At 44.3% G+C, this 26581-nt stretch overlaps 1 protein-coding gene across 6 annotated transcripts in view; it reads right to left on the reverse strand.

Moving 5' to 3' along the window:
* Positions 1 to 26581, reverse strand: part of LOC311126928 (oxidation resistance protein 1-like) — an 84004-nt gene that overhangs the window by 26436 nt on the left and 30987 nt on the right. For 3 of the 6 annotated variants that reach the window (XM_084158639.1, XM_084158637.1, XM_084158635.1), the window contains exons 2-4: positions 20065 to 20150; positions 10061 to 10168; positions 8101 to 8214 (exon numbers count right to left, since the gene is read on the reverse strand). In XM_084158639.1, coding sequence (XP_084014765.1) covers positions 8101 to 8214; positions 10061 to 10168; positions 20065 to 20150 — 308 coding nt within the window. The remainder of the gene's footprint in view (positions 1 to 8100; positions 8215 to 10060; positions 10169 to 20064; positions 20151 to 26581) is intronic. The other 3 variants (XM_084158640.1, XM_084158636.1, XM_084158638.1) reach the window with 2 other exon arrangements.

Raw genomic sequence — 26581 nt, forward strand, 5'->3', positions numbered from 1 at the left:
GCTGAGCCGTTGTTTCTCCTAGATTTCCACTTCACAATAACAGCACTTACAGTTGACCGGGGCAGCTATAGCAGGGCAGAAATTTGACAAACTGACTGGTTGGAAAGGTGGCATCCTATGACGGTGCCATGTTGAAAGTCACTGAACTCTTCAGTAAGTCCATTCTACTGCCAATGTTTGTCTATGGAGATTGCATGGCTGTGTGCTCGATTTGATACACCTGTCAGCAACGGGTGTGGCTGAAATAGCCAAATCCACTAATTTGAAGGGGTGTCCACATACTTTTGTATATATAGTGTATGTCTCCCTACATCAAACCAATCAGCCAGAGTATCTAAATATACAGTAGAGTATAGCTAGTCTACATGTAGCACTGTTTTCTGCACTGCTAGCCAATCAGGTCAACAAACAGACAGAGACAGAGAAAGACGTATGTCTAATCAGATACATTAGTAAATGAATGCACTTCCTGTAGTCTGAAGTTCATAATGACAATTAGCTAGATAAATATATCTATATGAGGCTGAAGCATTCATCTTTATGGTGGTTCACTAGTTGATGCTTGATTAGTATGATAGAAACAGGATGAGAAGTGCACATGAAGACTATATAAATACAGCTCTGGTATTCCTCTATCTACATACATCATACACTTCGTCATGCAATTGTGTGTAGATCAGTAGACTGACCATTCTTGCTGTACTGGAATGTTAACTGAACTCTAGCACTGCCAATGTAACGCACACAGAGAAATGAACACTCACTCAGTCTCATGGAACATGAAACTGAGATATCAGGCGGACAGTACCCAACTACAGATACGTGTGTGTGTGTGTGTGTTTGTGTGTGTGTGTGTGTGTGTGTGTCTGTCAGCAGTCTGTCTGTGTTATTGGTCATATGAGCTTCATGTAACCCAGTAATGGACTCAGGGTAAACCCATGCTCCTGACCCAACTCAATCCCTGACCATATGGGCCACGATGACAGCAAAGACCCTGTTTAACCCTGTTCACTCAACAAACAGACAGTATTACTGTTCTTATCACAAGCAGAGAGAGATTTAAGCTTTAAGATGTGTTATTATGTACAGATACAGTAGTATCTGCTGCATCTCATGAGGAGGACTCAGGCCTGTGATGATCATGGAAATTTGGATGACGGTAATTGGACAGCCAAATGACCGCGGTCTCCGTAATAACCATTCGAATAGCAAACAATTTTACATTTTGCATTTTAGACACACCTTTTCTCCTTTCTTCCGCTCCTGACTGCATGTACTGCCATAGAAATAGAATGACTAGAACAGGCTTCCCCAGTCAAGTCAATGATGGCATAATGGGTGAACTGGCGGCCATAGCGAGTGTACCTATAGGAGCAAAGCAGGAAGTGTACCTATCAATATGTGCTATGATTTGTTGATTCAACTCAACTGACATTACAAAAAATACATTCCATTGCATGGGCCACATCAGTTAACATCATTTGAATGAACATTCTACATTACCACAAAAATTATTGCAATACCAGGCAGCCATTGCTGAGTGTACCCATGAGTTTACCGGTCAAATTGCCAGGGTTAGAGGTTCCAAGCCCATTCTATTCATTGTTTGCCACAACACCTTGCTTGTTTGAGCAAGGAGCAACAAAGTTTCATCACATTGTTAAGAGCCCATGTTATCAGAGAAACTGACTCAACCGCATGAATGCCCGGCCATCCCGTCTTCAGTCAGCTGCCCGGCCATCCCGTCTTCAGTCACCCTACTACCATCCTTTCTAGGCACTGTCTGTCAGATGTACTCCAATGCCTCCTCCGTTGTAAACAATGATCATGATTTATCCACAGATGGGGCATCTGCTGCCTGCAAACACCACACATGGTGGGACTGGTCTGTGTTTGTGAGCGAGGCCACATGGCCTGCTGCCGTGCCAGGCTGTGTGAATGGTTGCAGAGCCAGACGGAGGGATGGAGAGATGGAGGCATGGAGGGATAGGGAGTGTGTGGGAACAGGAGCCAGGCGGAGGGATGGATGGAGGGATAGTGAGGGTGTGGGAACAGGAAGATGGAGGGATGGAAGGACGGAGGAATGAAGGATGGAGGGATAGGGAAGGAAGGTGTGGGAACAGGGGGCAGACGGAGAGATGAAGAGTAGGGGTGCAGGTCTGCTGTGTGTGAGACACCAAACCCACAGCTGTCTGCTGGCCTCTTGACACCCTCCCACACCTCTCCTGTCTCTGTCTCCCTGGGAGCAGCAGCACCAGCCCACGACTACTGACCTACAGGCATACTACTAGCAACACACACGGGCAGCTAATGTGGCTGAGGGGGAAGCTCAATATGCTAGACAAAACAAAATCTCTCTGAAAGGAGACAGTAATGGGACTGGCTGGGATTCCAACCCGGGTACTCCGGCACGCGACAAGACTATGTTAGCCCTCTGAGTTAAAACCTAGGCCTTCACTGAACCCCCACGGTTACAGGAACATTATACATCAGTAGGAAAGACAACACAACACTTGAGTGGTGCTCTCCTTGGTCGGTCACTGTCATCCACTTCAGGTGGATATCTACAGTGCTTCACCCATCCTCTCTTCCCTGGCACATTCACTTCCTAGTGACTCATGCTCCAGTCCTCTCTGCTCTGCTGCAGTAACGCTACAGCAACATGACAAGAGGTATTCACAGCCTCCAATAACACACAGCTCTTGGCTGCATCCCAAATGGCACCATATTCCCTATATGGTATACTAGTTTCGACCAGGGCTCATATGGCTCTGATCAAAAGAAGTACACAATGTATGGAATAGGGTGCCGTTTGGGACACAGCCCAACTGTCCTCTTCCCCAGCAGCACATAGCTGACAACAGAAATCCGAACACTGGCCTGGTTTAAAATAAACAGTGGGAGTCCTAACATGTCCTCCTTCCTCTCCTAGACAACATCCCCCTATCATCACAGGAGAGGAGGCAGATCACAGGAAGGAAGGGGTGGTGTGTGAGTGTGTGAGTGTGTGTGAGTGTGGTGGTCTAATGCAAAACTGTGAGCTAACCCTCCCACCCTGCCCTCTCATCCGTATGAGAGATACTCTTTAACAGTGTTCCAGTGTCTATCTGTCACCATGGTGTTGTTCATACCATAAACCGACACTAGGCTAGGTATACATAATATACTGTTTCCCTCAGGTACTTGGACAGCGGTCATATACACTGAGGACTGTATGTTTCACGTATTAGCCTCGTCAGGGTTCTAATTAAGGGCTAGGAGTTGGGGGTTGGGGGAATGGGCACCCCATTACACATCAGAGTTTTCCATAAGAATTGAAATACCAATGTGAACCCCATAATTGTCTAAGATATCGACGTGTGTGTCTCTGTGAGAGGAGGTGTACACTGGCCGACCGGAGAGTGGGAGAGAAGCTAAAGATAGACGAATGGAGAGAGGGAGGGATGGGATGGTGTTACCGCATGGTGCTTTGATCCCAGAGGCCATGGGAAATCAATCCAGTCTAGAGCTGCCTGCCAGGTGGAAGGAAGAAAGCTGACCCTGATATAATGCTATGGATATTGCATCCATCCATAGGGCTGCTGCTGCTGTTTGCTTTGCCAAGGTCCCATCCCAAATGGCACCCTATTCCCTTTATAGTGCACTACTTTTGACAAGAGCCCTGGTCAAAATTAGTGCACTATAAAGGGAATAGGGTGCCATTTGGGACGTGCCCATAGTAGCACAATCCGTCTAATATTATATATGTGATGGTTGTTTGTTTTCCACCACCCTCTTAGTAAACCTATATTGCAGGGATCATCAACTAGATTCAGCCGCAGGACAATTTTTTCTTGAGCGGATGGTCGGGGGGCAGGAACATAATAAAACAAATATTTTTAGATTGCAAATTGACTTCAAAAGCCTAAAATATATAATATTTGACTAAAACAATCATTTCAAACCTTACATTTGGGGACATTGCCCTACGTAGGGTGCCGTCTTTCGGATAGGAAGTTAAAACCGGTCTCCTGACTCTCTGTGGTCATTCAAAATCGCATGGCACTTATTGTAAGAGTAAGGGTGTTCACTCCGGTGTCATGGCTAAATTCCCAACCTGGCCACATTCAAACATGGCCACCTAATCATCCCCCTCATTCCTAATTGGCATATATGACTCCTCACCTCTCCACCTGATAGCTGATGTGTGGTGAGCGTTCTGCCGAAAAATGGTTGGTTGCTACACATTGATGGTGGATGAGGTGAGTGTCCCCCTACTATACTGAACAGAAATATAAATGCAACATGTAAAGTGTTGGTCCCATGTTTCAAGAGCTGAAATAAAAGATCCCATACATTTTCCATTTGCATAAAAAGCTTATTTATCTCAAATGTTGTGCACAAATTTGTTTACATCCCTGTTAGTGAGCATTTCTCCTTTGCCAAGATACTCCATCCACCTGACAGGTGTGGCATATCAAGAAGCTGATTAAACAGCATGATCGTTACACAGATGCACCTTGTGCTGGGGACAATAAAAGGCTACTCTAGAATGTGCAGTTTTGTCACAGAACAAAATACCACAGATGTCTCAAGTTTTGAGGGAGAGTGCAATTGGCATGCTGAATGCAGGAATGTCCACCAGAGCTGTTGCCAGAGAATTGAATGTTCATTTTTCTACCATAAGCCGGCTCCAAGGTAATTTTAGCGAATTTGGAAGTACGTCCAACCGGCCTCACAACCGCAGACCACTTGTATGGCATCGCGTGGGCGAGCGATTTGCTGATGTCAACGTTGTGAACAGAGTGCCCCATGGTGGCGGTGGGATTATGGCATGGGCAGGCATAAACTACGGACAACAAATACAATTGCCTTTTATCAATGGCAATTTGAATGCACAGAGATACTGTGATGAGATCCTGAGGCCCATTGTCGTGCTATTAATCCGCCGCCATCACCTCATGTTTCAGCATGATAATGAAAGGCCCTATGTCGCAAGGATCTGTACACAATTCCTGGAAGCTGAAAATGTCCCAGTTCTTCCATGGCCTGCATACTCACCATACATGTCACCCACTGAGCATGTTTGGGATGCTCTGGATTGACGTGTATGACAGCGTGTTCCAGTTCCCGCCAATATCCAGCAACTTCGCACAGCCATTGAAGAGAAGTGTGACAACATTCCACAGGCCACAATCAACAGCCTGATCAACTCTATGCGAAGGAGATGTGTCGCACTGCATGAGGCAAATGGTGGTCACACCAGATACTGACTGGTTTTCTGATCCACGCCCCTACCAACAGATGCATATCTGTATTCCCAGTCATGTGAAATCCATAGATTAAGGCTTAATGAATTTATTTAATTGACTGATTTCCTTATATGAACTTTAACTCAGTAAAATCTTAGAAATTGTTGCATGTTGCATTTATATTTTTGTTCAGTACATGTAAAGCGCTTTGAGTACCTCAGTTGGTAGAAAAAAGCTATATAAATCCAATCAATTATTATTTGTATACGATTACATGTCTCTCTATTATGCATGGAAATATTTGGGAACAAATTTCCAAAATTAAAATCACTTGGAGCTGATTTCCTGGTGATTTTATAGTATATATATATTTTTATATATTCATGTGGATCTTTAGTGCAGAGAGGAAGACCGAGGGACTATTTTAGCCAAATGTTTGACCCCGTATATTAACCCTCCACAACATCTACAGCCATTTACACTACAACAGAAAATAACAGAATAGAATGACTAGTGACTAGGACAAGGAATGAGTTCCTTCCCAGACCCCTTCAGGACAAACCACCTGCCTGCCGACGCCCTGAGCTTCCGTCCTGTACCGTATAGCCTTGCAGACAGGCTGTGATGAGGACTGGACATCAAAGGCAGAGAGAGTAGAAGGTTAGCAGTGGAATGCTGTGGAAAATGTAACCACAGCCCCCTCATGTGGACATGTCCATGTTCTGCAACCATGAGCAGAACAAACATATACTGTAAACTAATGGGATGCATCCTTTGAAACTTTCATTCTGATTCTCCTATAGAGACAAGAGGATGTTGGAAAGGTGGCAGAGTAGAGGTGAAACCCCAAGGCCGGGCTGGGTTACCTGAGCAGCTGTAGTTTGGCACCAGCCACCCCGCAGCGGACCATGCAGGTAATTTACACTAGTCCTACTTTCCCTGGCCCTAAAAATAGTGGCCTACTCTGTTCTGTGGAACAGAAGGAAGGAAGTGAGGGTGCCAGGACACAACAGGACAGGGAGAGGGAGAGAGGTCAGGAGGACAGTGAGCTAGGCTGGTTACGGTCACAGCGTGAGATTCTAATGCCAGCGCGATGGCCAGCCGGCCACAACATGTCATGCCTGGGAGATGTGTGCATTCTGCTGCCAGACATTACAGCCTGTTCTGTGTGGCCAGTGGATGCTGCTGAGGTGAGGACGGCTCATAATAATGGCTAGAACGGAGCGAATGGAATGGCATCAAACCATGTGTTTGATGTATTTGATACCATTCCACCTAATCCGCTCCCCAATTAAGGTGCCACCAACCTCCTGTGTGTTGCACCAAAAATTGTTTTATAATTAAAAGATCATTGAGGTTTAGAAAAAGCATTTTGCAGGTTATTAAGGTCCTTCTTCCTCTACCTTGTAAACCAAACAGCACCTAGATGCTGGATCTTTACTCCACGTCCTGTTGAGGTGATTTACCCTCCCCTGTCTGTCCTAGAAACACATCATGCTTCCTCTCTCTGGAATAACTGCTGTATGCGTTCCAAATGGGACCCTATTCCCTATGTAGTGCACTACATTTGACCAGGGCCCATAGAGCTCTGGTCAAAAGCATTGCACTACATTGGGAATAGGGTGCCATTTGGGACATGCACGCTGTCTCGCTGGTCATCTGAGAGAACGAGCACCGTTCATTAGTTTCTCTAAATATCAGACAGAGCATCACACTAAAAGGCTTAATTTCTCCACAGTCACACACAGCCCCTCTCCCTCAGATCCTCTTCCTCCGCTGAGAGCCAAGAAATAGGCTCCTGTTGTTACAGGCATGACCTAAATAGATAAGTGCTAAATAAACTAACGAACGGGATCCTTCTTTCAGCCTGAGTAGTGTTGGATTTATGCAGCTAGTTTGGCAAGGCAGCAGTAGCAGTGGAACCCATTTTCTGATAACATTCTGACAAAACAGTGCCTGGTCACCATGGAGACCACCTGGGACAAACAGTCATATTTCTTTGGGGGTCAGAAGGTTCATGTGTGTTTAATGATTAGCTCGTTTGGTGCCGGGTGGAGCAGGGGGCGGAGAGGGCAATGTATAGAGCAGGAGGGTGACACTCCTGACCTGATCTGAGAACAGTGTAACAGCAGTCAGCTTGCAATATTCCATTATAGAGGAATAGATAGGCCTGATTCCAGACCTGCTAGAACCAACCACACGTAAGGGCATTTCACCAAGCTATACTGCACACCATAGTTGCTGGAACAGTGAAAACCTGCAGATATTTTATCCCCTGTCCCTCCCTTGATCAGCACTCAACTAACACATTATTCCCTCTTATATACTGGGGTTGTCAACACAACCATACAGTAAATAACAAACTACCTGTGCCTTTATTGGCTGCATGCTTCTATAAATGGAGACTAAATGGTACAGTAAAAGCATTGGCATTTCAGCTGTCACCGCCCCAGAGCAGAATGGTGTGAGGGAAGTTTCCCTAACATCACTGTAACTATTGCTTAATGGGCAGAACAAAGAGCCATTCTATTACCTGGGACCAGAGCCATACATCATGTCTGTATACTGTAGGTCAGCTATCAATGGAGAATAAGTACATTACAGATTTATTCTGCTCATAAAACATAATGCATCGCTTATTGTCTGGCCTGTCCTGGATTATATGTACTGTAAGAACTGGATGAGAGTTGTCCCTTCACATTTTCAATAGGATTTGTGATAGAAGTCTTTATCAGAAATCCTGCATAAATATCTATCTCACTACATGATAGGTGTTGTGCGTATGTGTGTGTGTGCTTGTGAGCAGACGCATGGTGAAGAATGCTAATGCATTCATTGTGAGTGTGTGCGTGCGTGAATGCCAACATACCGTCACCTTCTCTAAGTCAGCTTCTGAGGAGGTGGGAGACAGAGGGCTGATGGGGCTAAGGGAAGGGGAGCTCCCCAGACTGGATATGTGATCAGGATCAGGAACGTACAGAACCTGCAAACACAATCCATGTCTGGATGTAAACAGGCCTACACATGTGTGTGCACACAGAGAAAGGAACATACACTACCAGTCAAAAGTTTGGACACACCTACTCATTCAAGGGTTTCTCTTTATTTATTTTTTACTATTTTCTACATTGTAGAATAATAGTGAAGGAAATAAATTCCACAAATTAACTTTTAAGAAGGCACACCTGTTAATTGAAATGCATTCCAGGTGACTACCTCATGAAGCTGGTTGAGAGAATGCCAAGAGTGTGCAAAGCTGTCATAAAGGCAAAGGGTGGATATTTGAAGAATCTCAGATATAAAATATATTTTGATTTGTTTTTACACTTTTTTGGTTACTACATGATTCCATATGTGCTATTTCATAGTTTTGATGTCTTCCCTATTAGTCTACAATGTAGAAAATAGCAAAAATAAAGAAAAACCCTTGAATGAGTAGGTGTGTCCACACTTTTGACTGGTACTGTACATGCAAAGACAGAAGTGACTATGAAAATATAATGTTTTCAGCATGATTTATCACATCACAAGGTGGACAAACAACAAAAAGTGAAAGCACACAATGCGTGTCATAAAACCATCAGATGTACTATTTCTCACACTGTGTCTGATGTTTTTAGAGTTCATTATGCTTTGACTAAGTCATCATAGGATATGTTGAATATAGATCTTTGTTCAAGCACTAGATTAGCATGTGTTGTCGGCGTTAAGGATCTTGAGAGGCCCTACTTGTGTCTCCTTGTCCCCCTGAGAGCAGGGCCAGACAGTTAAGTGGTGGTGAGCGTGTTCTGACTGAATGGGCCCAATGTGACGCCATGGCAGGCTAATGCTAACAAGTGTAGCCAGGGACAGAACAGGAGTGGAGTTTTTCTGATCCCAGTGTGTGTGTGTGTGTGTGTGCGTGCGTGTGTGTGTGTGTTCCTCTGTGATAATACTGGTGGTGCTAGGGCAGTGTTTGGTCATGGATCCCAGTAGAGAGATGCTGAGAGCCCTCCAGAGCTGGCTGGCTGGTTGGAAACAACATCAATAACCCTGCATTGTGCGTCATATTGCTGAGTGCTGCTACTGACTCTGACTGTCAATGTGATTGCAGACTCCCCGCCTTGACTCTCCATTTGAGTAGATTCGAGGGGCTCTGGTTCTGACGCCAGGAAAATACAAACTTTGTCTGTTTGTCATGTTCTGGGGTGCTATTTGGGGCCTCAGAGAGAGTTCAATAGGACACAACGGAGACATTGAGCCCAGCGAAATTGAGCCCCAGGGTTCTGTTCAGTAGCCACGGAACAAAACATGCTTGTTTTTTGTTTTCCGTTGTGAAACGTTTTGCTACGGTATGTTCTAATGAACAGGACCAATGAAGTTGTACCTTTTTAATGCTATTGCCTGAGGACTGGAGGGATTTCAACACCCTGTTTCCCATGACACAGATGTCTTTAACTCTTATGAGTGGTTAGTAGTGACTTTGTGTGACACCAGTATATGCCATTGTCAGAATCAATGGGAAGAGAGAGCAGGGATGAGGAGTGGGTGAGTGTTAGTGGTTGTGGCATGGAGGATAGATGCAGTGAGAGAGAAACACACCAAGCATGAGTGTAGTAGAATGGTGTTTCTCAATCCATTCCTCAGGGAACTCTTCCAGGACTGTACATTTGTCTTACAGCCCAGCATTAGCATACCTGATTCAACCTAATCAAGGGGTTTGTGACTACAGTAGTTTACTATTTGAATAAGGCATGCTAGTGTGGGGCTGGAACAAAAAGGTGCTGCCCAGTGGGTCTCTGAAAGTGACTGGGAACCAGTGATGGGTGTACAGTAGATCGTGTTCACACCTGGCCAGGACAGACGGCTCTGGAGAACAGCTTGTTGAGCTGAACCAGTTCGTTGGGCGTGGTGTCAAACTTGAGCGCTATGTTGTTCAGTGTGTCCCGCGTCTCCACCTGGAGGACCACAAAACAGAAGAGAAGCACAGAATATCACAACTCCGGTCCTGTACTGTACTGTGCTGGCTTCCCACATGAGGAGAGAAACTCTGCTGTCTTATCTTCTCCTCTCAGAGATGAACATGGACCTGGTGTGTAGGAGTGTATTCAGACTGGCTTGGTGTGTAGGAGTGTATTCAGACTGGCTTGGTGTGTAGGAGTGTATTCAGACTGGCTTGGTGTAGTTCAGTAGTGTATTCAGTCTGGCTTGGTGTGTAATAGTGTATTCAGACTGGCTTGGTGTAGTTCAGTAGTGTATTCAGTCTGGCTTGGTGTGTAATAGTGTATTCAGACTGGCTTGGTGTAGTTCAGTAGTGTATTCAGTCTGGCTTGGTGTGTAATAGTGCATTCAGACTGGCTTGGTGTAGTTCAGTAGTGTATTCAGTCTGGCTTGGTGTGTAATAGTGTATTCAGACTGGCTTGGTGTAGTTCAGTAGTGTATTCAGTCTGGCTTGGTGTGTAATAGTGTATTCAGACTGGCTTGGTGTAGTTCAGTAGTGTATTCAGTCTGGCTTGGTGTGTAGTAGAGTATTCAGACTGGCTTGGTGTGTAGTAGAGTATTCTGACTGGCTTGGTGTGTAGTAGTGTATTCAGACTGGCTTGGTGTAGTTCAGTAGTGTATTCAGTCTGGCTTGGTGTAGTTCAGTAGTGTATTCAGACTGGCTTGGTGTAGTTCAGTAGTGTATTCAGTCTGGCTTGGTGTAGTTCAGTAGTGTATTCAGACTGGCTTGGTGTAGTTCAGTAGTGTATTCAGACTGGCTTGGTGTAGTTCAGTAGTGTATTCAAACTGGCTTGGTGTGTAGTAGATTATTCAGACTGGCTTGGTGTGTAGTAGATTATTCAGACTGGCTTGGTGTGTAGTAGTGTATTCAGACTGGCTTGGTGTAGTTCAGTAGTGTATTCAGTCTGGCTTGGTGTAGTTCAGTAGTGTATTCAGACTGGCTTGGTGTAGTGTATTCAGACTGGAGATGGTGGATGAGGGCTGTTCATTAAATAGCACCACTGACTGCACTAACTGGAGGTAAGGAAGAGCATGTGTTTACATGAATGTCAATATGAGCCTTGTTTTACTATATGACCTTACTCACGTGATACCAACCCACCAGACAAACACCTGACGTTCACATTCAATCATCATCCAGTTTTGGTTGACATCTTAGTATATTTGGCCCGGTGGATAAACAAACTTGGTAAAAGGGGGGAACAGGATGTATTTTACATACATTATTCTATAGGCCTACAGCTTGTACAGTACTGTTTGTGTGCTATTTCAATGTCTCTTAGAAGATGCTGACTGAGTGTCACAGATCCAACAGCCTGTGTGGGTTGACATTGAGGCAGACTGGCATCTATTCTATCTACTTCCTGTAGCCAGCTGTGTCCTTTAAAGTGACACAAGTGCATTAGCCAGATTATTCTGGTAGCTATATAACTGCACTACAGAGACATGTGTCTGAGCTGGTAAATAACTCACAAGTCCTCTGGGGTTCTGCCTACCAACTAACGATGACAGGGATGTCAAGAACACCTAGTGTGTGGGAGAGGGGGCTTGTGGGAGAGGCAGGGGAACAGAACAGACGGTGTGTGTGTGTGTGTGTATAAAAGCAGGACTCCTGACAGTGACTCTGAGCTGTATAATGGTGGATCATGGGGCTGTGTAACAGTCATGAGACTGGTTCAGTCAGGTGACTCCATAGGACAGAGGAGGAAGGAAACAATTCAAAACAACATGGAGGAATGTCATTGTCAGCTCTTCTAAACTTGTAAGACAAACAACTTCTCTCCAGACAGGAGGATTGTCTTGGGCCCAGACAGAAAGACAGAGAGACAGAAAAACAAAACGCACACACACGCCACGCACGCTACACTCCGCACGCACACAGAGTCATAAACAGGGCAAGCAGGGATTAACGTGTGCGTCAGGAGAACTCAACAGACACATTGGAAAATTAATAAAGTAGGATCATTGTGTCTGTGACAGTCACATATGACACCAACAGAATCATTTTCAAATGCTACAAACACAGAAGAAACAGAAAAATACAGAAGCTCAAATACAAAAACAGAAGCTCAGCCGTACAACCAAACCACAACGGCCACGTTGCGTGCGCGAGCATTGCAAAATAAATGTACACATACATGTTATTTAATCATTTCACCCACACCGCTCACACGCGTGAACTAGCATCTGTGGATTAACTGTCGGAGCAGAGAAACAGAAGATTTTGTATGACTCCAGGTCAAAATTCTACAAAGAACCAGTTAAAAAGAGGACCATATGCATGTCAGGTAAAATAACAACCCAGGGCTCTATTTTAACAAACCTAACGCAATGGTAAATCTTAGGCCTGGCGGTAGGGCTATAGGTCCGGGGCTGTGTCAGGAATATTCTAGCTATTTTCACTGCGGTAATTATGAGCAGAATAGCTTGCGGTAGCGCAAAAAGGCTGGGTTTTGATGAATAAATCAATTATAAGTGTGACGAGGACTTAATTATAAGTGTGACGATTGTTTCATGGCTTAATACGGCATGCCGTTGTCTCAAATTCTGTCGGTTACTGACGGTCTTTGCGTTGTCATCAACTCTAATTCGACTGGGAGCACAGAATATTATCTTCCTAGTCCATTGTGGATTGATACAGTTTATTAAATAGCATAGGCTACAGTAATGAGTTTATAGCAACAGTAAAGAAAAAACATCCAGTGTTTGATCAATATGTTTGGAGTGTTGACAGTCAACATTGTTGTAACTGACTTCAACGAGTATAGGCCTTTACGCATCGCACTTCTACTCAAAAAAAAAATACTAGGCTCCCGTAAATTGTATTGTAGGTGTGAGGCACATTCTAAATAAGCAAGATATAGCCAGGCCTACTGTTGATATGGCGTTATAGCACTTAACAATTTGAATATGTTTGGAGGAGCGCGTCTTTGGTACCAGACAAGAGGCGCTCTTTGGAATTGGGGATGGGTCCAAGCCGAATGGAGTCGCCTATGCACTGCAGGTAGGCCTATGTGAATTGTGAATAATGCTAAAGCATGACAGCAAAAACCTCAGGAGTAGACCATTTAGAAACCTTTTATGGCTAGGCTACTTGGCTAATGCATGGCCATGATAAGAAAGACACCAGACGCATTGCTGTTGATCCAGCTTTCATTATAGTAGGGTAAGGGTAGCCTATAAGGGCTTGTTCTTTAATCAAACAAAACTGAAAACAATCTATGGTTACAGGAAAATAACTTCAATGTTTCTAAATAAGAGTGTCACCGGATCATCTCATCTCTCGTTCCAGGATGGGCATAAAGCCTACATGGAGGTTTTGTTACGCACAACCAAAATAATAAGGGGAGTTGGATAAAATGATGTACAATAGCCTACATAGATAAAAAGGGGAAGTTCCCAAACTAGATTTATTTCAAAGCGGTGTCACGAGCCAAACCATTTATGATAGTCTTGGCTACTTGGCGAATGCATTGGGTAGGACAAACAAAACTGCCTTCATTGGTTTTTAATCAAATGCGAGGTTTACGGGCACAAAAAGCACATCTCTCGCGTTCCATGTGCATATGGGCACTGTGCGCAAGGGTTTGAAAACAGAAGAGCGCCGGCTTTAACAGGTCGAAATTGCAAACGAGCAAGCTTTTGGCAATTGTTCATGTCCCAGGACAAACTAGCTAGCAACAGTTAGCTAACTAAATGTCCATGAATGTTTCATGTGTGTTTTGACCTGCCCTGAAATTAATATAATTGATTCACAGTTGATTTTGGTATTTTAACCTACATGTCATGATTGCATCTGGCGAGGATAGACAAAATCAACATGATGGCGGACAAGTGGCCGGTGTAGTCAGCATGTTAGCAACCATGGACCGCTCTCGTGTGTGTGTGGTGTTAAGGAGGAGTGACTAAAAGCTGCAATATGACCCGACCAAATGTACATAGAAATCTGAGTTATAGATCTGTCATTATCATTTAAAGTAAGTCTAAGAAGTGGTAGATATGTTCCATGTGCGCTATTTTTATGCTTCCCGTTCTTAAGGTTCATTTTTGCGTCTTTTACTTTCGGTTTTGTACACCAGCTTCAAACAGTTGAAAATATTTTTGGTTATTGAAAATATATTTCACAGCGGTTTAGATGGTACAATGATTCCCTGCACTGCTTCTTTTGTCACATAAACTAAAGTAAGGCAAACTATTATAATTTTTGCAACCAGGAAATGGCTGAGCGACTTATGCATATTGCACTTTGAATTATACTACACATTTCTTTAACAACTTAAAATCCCAAACCATTTTTAGAAGACAACAAAACAATTTTCCAGTGCAAACTACATGAGGATAGTGATATTTTGGATGTTAACTGAACCGGACACCAAGCTAAATAACAAATATACTTGGACAGAATCAATATCAAACCATGCCTGTATAAAGACTGGAAATGACAAAATTATGTAAAGAACTTTTTAATGTAACCAATAAACAATTTGTCTGCTTCCGAAATGGCACCCTATTTCCTATATAGTGCACTACTTTTGACCAGGGCCAGCATATGCCTCTGGTCAAAAGTAGTGGACTATATAGGGAATAGGGTAAAATATTGGACACAACCAATCACTTCAGCAGACTGACACTGTCAATGACATAGCTTTTAGAACTGCCAACTCAAGGACTACTGTGATTGATTTGTAGTCTTATCAGATTTGTAACAGATCGGCTATTACAACATATCATGTTGATTAATATAGTGTCTTGAAAAGGAAGGCACAGAAAGGCACTGCTGTTGATATCAGACACCAAACAGTTGGACTAGGAGACATCGCAATGACAACCACCACATTTACAGCCTAGAGATGTTAACAACATCTTAAAACAACAAGCCAGCCTGTCAACAAAAAGTACAAGCTCAACAATAAAACTCTACAATATTTACAACTTAGTGTGTAGAACTTAAGAATACTTGGAGTGGCAGTGTTAAATTAACTGTTATTTATATCGTTTCGCAGGAGATTGAATAAAAGTATGTCTCTTCGGACAGAAAGCCAAATCCTATTTTAGCTTGTTGGGAACATAAGCAGACAGTCAATATCCACCACATACTGTTACAGACTGTATCGCCAACACTAATGCAGGCAGTACAGTCTTTCATCCAGACTAGTTCAGCAGTAGCAGCACACTGCATTGATTCTTCCTGAGTACCATTTGCTAACATCTCATCCATGGACTATTTATTTTTAGCTTTAGCGCCTCAATTCAGCACCATGCATTTCGGCACAAATACAACCTGTTTCAACACTGTTTCCCTATTGGACAGTAATTTACTGCCTGTTGATGGGAATCATGAATTAACAATTCTAATTATTATATGCGTATTGCCTAACTGTTAGACAATCCAATATTAGGAGGACACACACACCAGACACACACACACATACATACAGTATGTTACAGACATCCTGGTGACTGGTAATGGTCACCTTGTCTGACTGAGAGGACAAACTGATTCAAGAAGGACAGACAGACAGAGCTGACTAATGGTGCCATAAAAAGACACACATGTCCAAAACTCTACCCTGTGGTGGAACATCAGACTGGACAGACCCGTGGAACAGCAGTGTAGCCTACCATCATGTTGATGCTTGCTAAGTAAGCTATAACCTGGCCCAGATACAGTAAATGCATTATATATATATATATATATATATATATATATATATATATATATATATATATATATATATATATAGAGAGAGAGAGAGAGAGAGAGAGAGAGAGAGAAAATTCTCTAATCCAGGGATCAATCAAGCCAATTCAATTCCCAATAAACCCACGTCAAAACTGATAGAATCCAAAACAAGGTGAAATGTGAGTCACTGAAAAAGAAAAGTGAAAAAAAGAAAAACATATCAGACAGGTGAATCACAATCATCACATTGTAATGAGTCAGAGTGCGTAATCAAACAGGAATGAATATAGATTTTACATTCTGCAAATGGTTTAATCACCCAGAATGTAATATCAGAAGGACTATCGGCTCCAGAGGCTTACAATGCAGCCTGTCTGATGAAGCCTGGCTATGTGCATATGGGATGACAGTTGCCATAGCGACTTTGTCTTTACTACCCTAATGGCATGCACTGTGTGTGCCACTGCTGTGCCGTTGTTCATCATTCAGATGCCTAATTTTACAGCTATTACAACTGACAGCTAGGACAGACATTCTCCCAGTCAGAGGCAGAGGAAACAGCACAGCAAAGGAGACCGTGACTCCAATTCAAGCCAAGTGTGTTGATTTTTAATCCGAGGGTATCCTGCTATTGACACACGTTGAATTATGCAAGAGAACGTGACAACAACAGTAATTCATGAGGCAGTCTAGAGAGCGCAGGTAGGGTAGACAGCAAGTGTTTGGTGGTTGCAGCCCTGTTCCCCCCTTTATGTTAATTTATGCATATATGCATATATGTAAAAACGTCAGTGTGTTTATGCAAATTAGGCACCTATCATTACATTTGTTTATAACGAATAAATACAAAATTACAATAAATTACCTGAATTCCCACCAAAATCACTGAACTCCATTATTTGTCCATGCCAGTAAAGTGTTTTATATGCTATAATTCAGTCAATATCTGATGGATTATAACAATTCACAAATTTGGGAGTATCATCATCCAATGCCCAACTGTTGCATTAATTATAATTGTTTAAAAAAAAGTTTAAACATTTCAATGACCATTTCTACTTAAACATTTGAACCGGGGACCGATGCATATTGGTGAATCGTTACATCCCTAATAGGAACCATATGGGACACATACATTGGCCTAGAAGAAGCTAACAGAACTTGGCATTGCCATGGCTACTACATCTCCAATAAGCATGGTGCTTATAGTAGGTGAGAAGATAGTGGAGCTGCAGCACATGCGTTGACATTTGACTGCTGCTCCTCAGAGTTGTTATTGTGACAGAGTGGGTGGTGACAGTGCTGATGACTGGCCTCTCCTCTCATCTCTCTCTCTCACATACATACAGATGTGAAAAGCCTGAAACAGTGGGCCCATTCTGGCCCCACACCAGTGTGAATAATGCTATCAAAGGAGTGATTGTGAGGACGCAGTCCCACACTGACTGACTCATCCATTTCCAGTAATCAATTCAACACACACGCGCGCACGCACACACACACACACACACACACACACACACACACACACACACACACACACACACACACACACACACACACCCTACCTGCAGCGCGGCACAGTGCATACTACAGTCATTAGGAGTCCTTACCTAACACTGTGCTGAATTACCACACAACTGGAAGATGTGTAGAGTCATTAACTGCAGTATTAAGACACATTAAAATGTCTCACCGTTGCTGTAGGGTCATTCCACCTCAAAAAGCACAAGAAAGAGGATTTCGACACCCACCATCAGAATGTTCTGAAATCGTTTCTGTAGCTAGAAAAATATGCAACATTATTTTGTTGAAATATAATTTGATCCATAATTTCATCCATGTCTTCTTCATTGTTAGAATTTTTGGGGTCCAAATCAGATGTTATGTACTATATTTATTGAATATTAAATGAATCCTATAATTCAAAATGGCCAATTTGGGTGCAATCAATTATATTTCAACAAAATAATGTTGCAGGAATGCTAATCTTATCTTTTTCTAACTACAGAAACGATTTCAGGACAATCTGAGATGGCTTGCTGAAATGACATGGAACGACAGTGTAGTCCATTCCATTCCCCTCTACTTCCTGGAGTTCAAACAAACACCATTTGTAATTGGCTGAAGGTCAGCCAATAGGTGTGCCCATCAGAATGAGAAGGCGTTATCTGTCTCTAGGCGGAGAGAGATCATAATATTTGATAAAGCAGCAAAGCCTCCCTTTCCTTTGCTGTAGGCACCAGGCAGCGGATTATAAACGTATCTATCTGGTGAGAACGGATGGAAACAGTAGCCATCCGTCCCCAGGCCCAGCGCAGCACAGCACAGCGTGGAAGATCAGTTTAAGATAAAGCCGCTTCTCAATCACTGGGAAAGTCTCCATGCATCTAGGGCTATCTCGTAGGACGGGTGCTGTGTGTGTGTATGTCTCTATGCACGCACGTGTGTGTAGGTGCTGTGTATGTGTGTCTGTGTGTGTGAGGGATGGAGGTAGCCATGCCACACAACCTTAAAAACTCTCTAAAGGCCGGCGTTGCAGCATGTCATGACTGGAAACTTCACACAACCGTTGGCATGGGTCCCTCCATCCATCACAATATTATCTGGGATCCTTCCCGCAGGAGAAAGAGAGAGAGAGAGAAACACAGAGAGAGAGAGAGAGAGAGAAACACAGAGAGAGAGAGAGAGAGAAAAAGAGAGAGAGAGAAACACAGAGAGAGAGAGAGACAGAGAGAGAGACAGAGAGAGAGAGAAGGGGGGGTGTAGTGGCCAGCAGGCTGGGGAGATGGTGGTGCGTGCTGTTGTGTGAGTGAGATATGATATAAGCATATTTTCCCTGAATCTAATGTTTATCCACTGTAACACCCCCTCTCTGTCTCTCTCCCCCCCAACACCAGTCCATGACAAACTGCCTTTCCTTTGACAAATATCCTGTCCTGTCCTCCTGCCATTGTACACTTTTCACGCCCCAGCATAAAACAACTGGCTTGTCAATCACCCTGTGGCACAGAGAGACAGCCAGGTCTGTTCTGAGGGGAGGTGGTAAGAGCGGCTCAGAGGTGGGGGTAGGGGCTGTTCTGAATGACACCTGTCCAAAAGGTGCCAAGTGCAACAGCAACACCAGAGATAACAGAAAGCATTGGAAGGACGCACGCAATCACTGCTGAATCAAAGCAGCAGAGCAATTACTAAAAGAGAGAGAGAGAGGAAATACAAAATGTCTCTGGATGCTGAACCATGTCATCAAACAAGGCGGAAATCAATGTGCTGGCTAAATGATAGCTGTGGCCACCAGCTTTCCCTCTCCTCCCTCCCTCCCTCCTCTCCTCTCCTCCGTGGCCAGGCTGATCAAGCTCCACTGCATTCCACTTCCCTATGCAGCGTTACCAGGGAGAGACGAGAAGAGAAGAGAGAAACCTGCCTGACTGAAGCTGGATTTGAGGGTCATTTCAAGAACACTACCAGCCAGAGCAGCAGCAGAGACAGGCTCCATTTTCAGGTCACTGGATACGGGTCTGTCTCACTCTCACACAACAGAGATGCCAAATCATTAGAAATGACAACACCAGGTGGAACGTAATTCGTAAACAGCGGTGGAATGCTCGCTGCTAAGCGCCACACAGAATGAATAGAATAACAAATAGACTACACATTCTGACTGCAGTAGACAGATTCTCTCTCTCTCTCTCTCTCTCTCCCCCCCCCCCCGGCCAAAACATACATACGTACACAGCTACAATCCTCTCTCCTCCTATACATCAGAATGCAAAATGGAACAGGATTGATACACATGTCTAATCTATTACATTCCCATCATACGGTAGAAAGGCAATAGCTCTGGCTGGCGATAAAAAAGTCACCCTTTATGTAAACAGACATCGAACGATGCACACGTGCGACTGTAGCAAAATACTAAACGCTTCGTTCTCTCCCTCCCTCCACACACACACACACACACACACACACACACACACACACACACACACACACACACACACACACACACACAACGATGTGAGCCAGCATGGCCAGGCTCATTTTCATAACACACCAACACAACAGCAGGGCAACAGCCAGTAGACACACAGAAGCACAGCAGTAGCAGCAGTAAAAAGCATTAAAAACACCCAGACAGAGAAGACACAGTCTGAAACCCTGTTTACTTACAGCATACTCAACGGTTCCTTTGGGTCTCTGGAACGACATGCGTCTGCTGCCATCCTTCTTCTCCTGAGTCTTCTTCTGGCCGGTATCTGAAAACAAGCGAGGCAAGGTACGCATTACGTTCATGTTCCTCTCTCTCCCCAGCTTGCCTTGTCACAAGCCACCGTTTCCCAGACACACGGGTAGACAGCTCATTCGTCAACAGTGAGCGTGCGAGCCAGTCAGCCTGCGATGTGAGCGGAGTGGAGCCTCTTTTGCTCTCCCTCTCCTCGCAAGCTCTCACCACTCTAGCTCTCCCTCTTCTTCTCTCGCTCTCCTCCTCTCTCTCGTTCCCTCTCTCTCTATGTAGCCTTCCACCACGCAGCACAATGACATGCGTTGATTCCCATTCACCTTATCTTCCCCCTGCTGCTGCCTCTCCTCTCACAGCAGACACACAGCACCTTGACCTCCATGACGAACTGAGGAGGACTGGGAGGGAGGGGAGATCGAGGGGGCTGAAGGCAGGATCTGAGAACTTGGACTAGGGATGGAGCTGGGGCTAGGGGAGACAGGAAAGGGTCATGACTCAGGTATTCTATGGGGTATAGGTATGTGGGGGTATGGGGTTAAGGGGCTGGGGGATAGGACTGGGGCTGGGGGTATAGGGCTGGATATGAGATCACATGGATGGGGCTGGGAGAGAGCAGGGGCCGAGGGCTGGGGGTGGAAGGCTTACAGTACAGTACAGTGCACATATCTCAGTCGGCTAGGTTCACCCCATTATGTACAGTATGTAGGCTATGTGCAGCAGATCAGATCAGAAGCCTAACAAGTCCTTTACTTCTTCTGTCTTTGTCACAGAGCAGCTCGGCTGAAAACGAGTCATTCGCCATGCAGCCATTCTATTTCTGGGGCTCAGGACTCACTGCACTGAAGAGGGAGAGAAGAGGAGGAGCTGCTTCAGGTGGAGCTGTAGCCATGACTCCACTCTGTATTCACAATGATAGGCAATGTAGTAGGTTTAATGTTTGCAGTCTGTCAAATGCACTATAAAGCCTGAGATAGCTTTGGTGATCAAACGATGAACAGATGTGCATTGAAGCATATACAGTGAGGGAAAAAAGTATTTGATCCCCTGCTGATTTTGTACGTTTGCCCACTGACAAAGACATGATCAGTCTATAATTTTAATGGTAGGTTTATTTGAACAGAGAGAGACAGAATAACAACAAAGAAATCCAGAAAAATGTTATAAATTGATTTGCATTTTAATGAGGGAATAAGTATTTGACCCCTCTGCAAAACATGACTTAGTACTTGGTGGCAAAACCCTTGTTGGCAATCACAGAGGTCAGACGTTTCTGGTAGTTGGCCACCAGGTTTGCACACATCTCAGGAGGGATTTTGTCCCACTCCTCTTTGCAGAACTTCTCCAAGTCATTAAGGTTTCGAGGCTGATGTTTGGCAATTCGAACCTTCAGCTCCCTCCACAGATTTTCTATGGGATTAAGGTCTGGAGACTGGTTAGGCCACTCCAGGACCTTAATGTGCTTCTTCTTGAGCCACTCCTTTGTTGCCTTGGGCCATTGTCATGCTGGAATACCCATCCACGACCCATTTTCAATGCCCTGGCTGAGGGAAGGAGGATCTCACCCAAGATTTGACGGTACATGGCCCCGTCCATCGTCCCTTTGATGCTGTGAAGTTGTCCTGTCCCCTTAGCAGAAAAACACCCCCAAAGCATAATGTTTCCACCTCCATGTTTGACGGTGGGGATGGTGTTCTTGGGATCATAGGCAGCATTCCTCCTCCTCCAAACACGGCGAGTTGAATTGATGCCAAAGAGCTCGATTTTGGTCTCATCTGACCACAACACTTTCACCCAGTTCTCCTCTGAATCATTCAGATGTTCATTGGCAAACTTCAAACGGGCCTGTATATGTGCTTTCTTGAGCAGGGGGACCTTGCGGGCGCTGCAGGATTTCAGTACTTCACAGCGTAGTGTGTTACCAATTGTTTTCTTGGTGACTATGGTCCCAGCTGCCTTGAGATCATTGACAAGATCCTCCCGTGTAGTTCTGGGCTGATTCCTCACCGTTCTCATGATCATTGCAACTCCACGAGGTGAGACCTTGCATGGAGCCCCAGGCCGAGGGAGATTGACAGTTCTTTTGTGTTTCTTCCATTTGCGAATAATCGCACCAACTGTTGTCACCTTCTCACCAAGCTGCTTGGCGATGGTCTTGTAGCCCATTCCAGCCTTGTGTAGGTCTACAATCTTGTCCCTGACATCCTTGGAGAGCTCTTTGGTCTTGGCCATGGTGGAGAGTTTGGAATCTGATTGATTGATTGCTTCTGTGGACAGGTGTCTTTTTATACAGGTAACATGCTGAGATTAGGAGCACTCCCTTTAAGAGTGTGCTCCTAATCTCAGCTCGTTACCTGTATAAAAAGACACCTGGGAGCCAGAAATCTTTCTGATTGAGAGGGGGTCAAATACTTATTTCCCTCATTAAAATGCAAATCAATTTATAACATTTTTGACATGCGTCTTTCTGGATTTTGTTGTTATTCTGTCTCTCACTGTTCAAATAAACCTACCATTACAATTATAGACTGATCATTTCTTTGTCAATGGGCAAACGTACAAAATCAGCAGGGGATCAAATACTTTTTTCCCTCACTGTATACAGTATGGTGTCCCTGCTGTCTCTTTTGGTTTATTTGACACCCCACTAATACAGTTGTATGACAGCAGTGTATCTGACATGAAGCTCTGTTACATATTGTTTCAGGTCATAGACATAACACTAATGTGATACCAAAACACTGGCATGGTGGTATGAGGGCTAAGCCAAGACCAAGAATACATATCACCTGATTCTAAAACCAATATGAGAAAGAGAGAGAGCAGAAAGCAAGAGAGAGCTACAGAGAGAGCAGAAAGAGAAATATACATTAGAAAGAGAGAGATACATTAGAGAGAGAGAGAGAGAGAGAGAGAGAGAGAGAGAGAGAGAGAGAGAGAGAGAGAGAGAGAGAGAGGGGTAGGGAGAGACTTAGAGCTACATTCACAGCTGCAGGGTGTTGCATAGTGAGGGAGAGAATAGTCTAAATTTGAACCACAACATGGAGTGTGATGATGTGCCACCAGAAACACAGCCATTTCTTCACTCTGGGAGCAGAGCAGAACCACAACGTTAAACAACAAAGGATAATCTGATCTCAGTGGGTCGACACCATAGGAACACATGATAACCCCCCTTGCCCCTTTACAGAGAACCTGTTCACTTCTAACAAACAGCCTGCCAGATAAACTCAGCTATTTTCTGCTAGGGCAAAAATAACATTCTGTACACAGTGTTATCTACATGTTATCAAGTAACAAAAATTGACATTTATAATGAATTTCCCAAAATGAGATCTATAGGAGACAATTGATTAAACACTGTCATCACAAAATAAGTTACTCAGTTAATCAAATGTTCTGTTTGTGTGACACATTGTTGCACACTAAACAACAGCATTGAATATATATTTTTTCAATTGTGCAGTGCATACTGCGAATACAAGCGTTGTGTTTTAGAGTGCGAGATGGCAACTAAGCGAGATGAAAGTCACAAATAATGGGAGCAACTGTGCCTGGGGCCACAGCCAGTCTCATTAAATGATTATCTCAGCAAAAACAGTGGGTTGTGTAACACCAGATTTCACAGATGTGGGTCAAGGTCATGTTATCTAATTCAATTTGCATCTTTCTCTCTCGAAAAGAAACAGAATTAAAGCAACAGTTATACCACCACAGCTGATATACTGTTGCTCTTCATTTAATTAATGTGACTTGCGACAGCAAACATCCCACTTTAAATCTTTGTCATACTTCTGGCTTATTATTATTATTCTTTAGCACCCTACTCCTCTTACAACGTTTAAGCTAGAAACGCTGTTCAAACTTGAAAACATACAGACTCATTGTTTTCTGTACTTCTTTATTACAGTTGTCATATACTGTGGTATTCTAGTAAAGTGTAGTAGTCTGAGTGTAGTTATTTACAATGAAATGTGTGATCTAGCTGCCGCATCAAATCAAATTGTATTGGTCACATACACATATTTAGCAGATGTTATTGCGAGTGTAACGAAATGCTTGTGTTCCTAGCTCCAACAGTGCGGTAGTATCTAAGAATTCACAACAATACACACAAATCTAAAAGTAAAAGAATGAAAGAAATATATAAATATTAGGACGAGCAACGTCGGAGTGGCATTGACTAGAATACAGTATATACATATGAAATGAGTAAAACAGTATGTAAACATTATTAAAGTGACTAGTGTTCTATTATTAAAGTGACCAGTGATTCCATGTCTATGTACAGTACAAAGGGCAGCAGCCTCTAAGGTGCAGGGTTGAGTAACCGGGTGGTAGCCGGCTAGTGTTGGCTATTTAACAGTCTGATGGTCTTGAGATAGAAGCTGTTTTTCAGTCTCTCGGTCCCAGCTTTGATGCACCTGTACTGACCTCGCCTTCTGGATGATAGCGGGGTGAACAGGCCGTGACTCGGGTGGTTGATGTCCTTGATTATCTTTTTGGCCTTCCTGTGACATCGGGTGCTGTAGGTGTCCTGGAGGGCAAGCAGTGTGCCCCCGGTGATGCGTTGGGCAGATCGCACCACACTCTGGAGAGCCCTGCAGTTGCGGGCGGTGCAGTTGCCGTACTAGGCGGTGATACAGCCCGACAGGATGACCTCAATTGTGCATCTGGAAAAGTTTGTGAGGGTTTTAGGGGCCAAGCCAAATTTCTTCAGCCTCCTGAGGTTGAAGAGGCAATGTTGAACCTTCTTCACCACACTGTCTGTGTGGGTGGACCATTTCAGATTGTCAGTGATGTGTACGCCATGGAGCTTTAAGCTTTTCACCTTCTCCAAATGTGGTCCTGTCTATGTGGATGGGGGCGTGCCCCCCTCTGCTGTCTCCTGAAGTCCACGATCAGCTCCTTTGTTTTGTTGACGTTGAGGGAGAGGTTATTTTCCTGGCACCACTCCGCCAGGGCCCTCACCTCCTCCCTGTATGCTGTCTCGTCATTGTTGGTAATCAGGCCTACTACTGTTGTATCCAAAGTAATAAGGTTGATATTGTCGTCTATCAAAGTAATCAGACCAATTATTTTACAAAATGTTACTTTGACTATATTTAATGGCTTCTCTTAAGTAAAACAATTTAAACTTCTCCCACTACCACAAAAATACTTTTAAAGAGTTAAAGCAAGTCCCCCAATTGTTCTTCATGGAAAATTACCATCTAACATTATTTTTGGCATTTGAAATGAAAACACAACACTGGTGCTGAACAGTGTGTGAGTCCGGTCTTGCAACTTACTGAAAGGAAGGCTGTATAATTAGAAAACAAAGATGTAACTCATGCCAAGATGTAGTCTAATAGTCACAAGGAGGACCGCAGCAGCAGAGAATGCCTGCATGATGATGACTGTGACTGGTTTCTATCACTAGCCTGAAGGATACCTATGGGGAGTTCCTTCCCTGTGAGATAGCCAGGTAGGCATGCATTGGGCCACATGAGTTCAAGTCGGTGAGAATGCGTTACGGTCAAGCTGACCTTAGCTAGTTCTAGAATGTGTTTGTTGACAGGGATCTGTGGGGCAGAGAGGGTAGGTAGGGTAGGCAGTGGAACAGGAGATGTGTACAGCTCTTCTCTCTGACTCTGTGATTAGTGTTGTACAGCCCTGCAGGTTCATACCACACACACATTCTACCACACTCTACCACACACACAGAGGAATAGCAATGAACAGCAACTGGTGACCAACGTCCCTGTTCCTTAAGAATGTTGCAGGCCAGTAGATTGGAATTGAGACAGTGTTTCAGTGCAAATGGCTGTATCTGGATTCCAAAGTGAAGTCCAAAGAAATAAATATGCCCCCCTCCTGTGCGTTAACAAATGCTTTGCAGGGGAACAGCGCAGGGGGAGAATTTGTTTGTAATGTCCTGTTCATTTCCCTAGCTAGCCTACACTAATACACAGCCAGGTAATTTCCTCTCCGCACCATGGTTTAGTGGCGGATGTAAAGTTATTTATAGCAGCCCCTCACTCACTCCTGTTAACAGCAGAGGAGGCAAGAGCTCTGTCTGTGGTAATGAAAAGGTGCTCTACTCTACAGTACTTTATAATGTAGCTGGTCTGTCTGGCCAGGGGGTTGTGAAGGTTGAGGGAGGGGGTGGAGAGGTGAGATGGGGGGGGGTGGAGAGGTGAGGTAAGGGGGTGGAGAGGTGAGGTGAGGTGAGGGGATGGAGAGAAGAGGAGAGGTGAGGGGGTGGAGAGGTGAGGTAAGGGGGTGGAGAGGTGAGGTGAGGGGATGGAGAGGTGAGGTGAGGGGATGGAGAGAAGAGGAGAGGTGAGGGGGTGGAGAGGTGAGGTGAGGGGATGGAGAGGAGAGGTGAGGGGGTGGCGAGATGAGGGGTTGGAGAGGTGAGGTGATGGGATGGAGAGGAGAGGTGAGGGGTGGAGAGGTGAGGTGAGG

Source organism: Coregonus lavaretus (genome assembly GCF_964263955.1).
Source record: "Coregonus lavaretus genome assembly, chromosome: 3".
NCBI lineage: Eukaryota > Metazoa > Chordata > Actinopteri > Salmoniformes > Salmonidae > Coregonus > Coregonus lavaretus.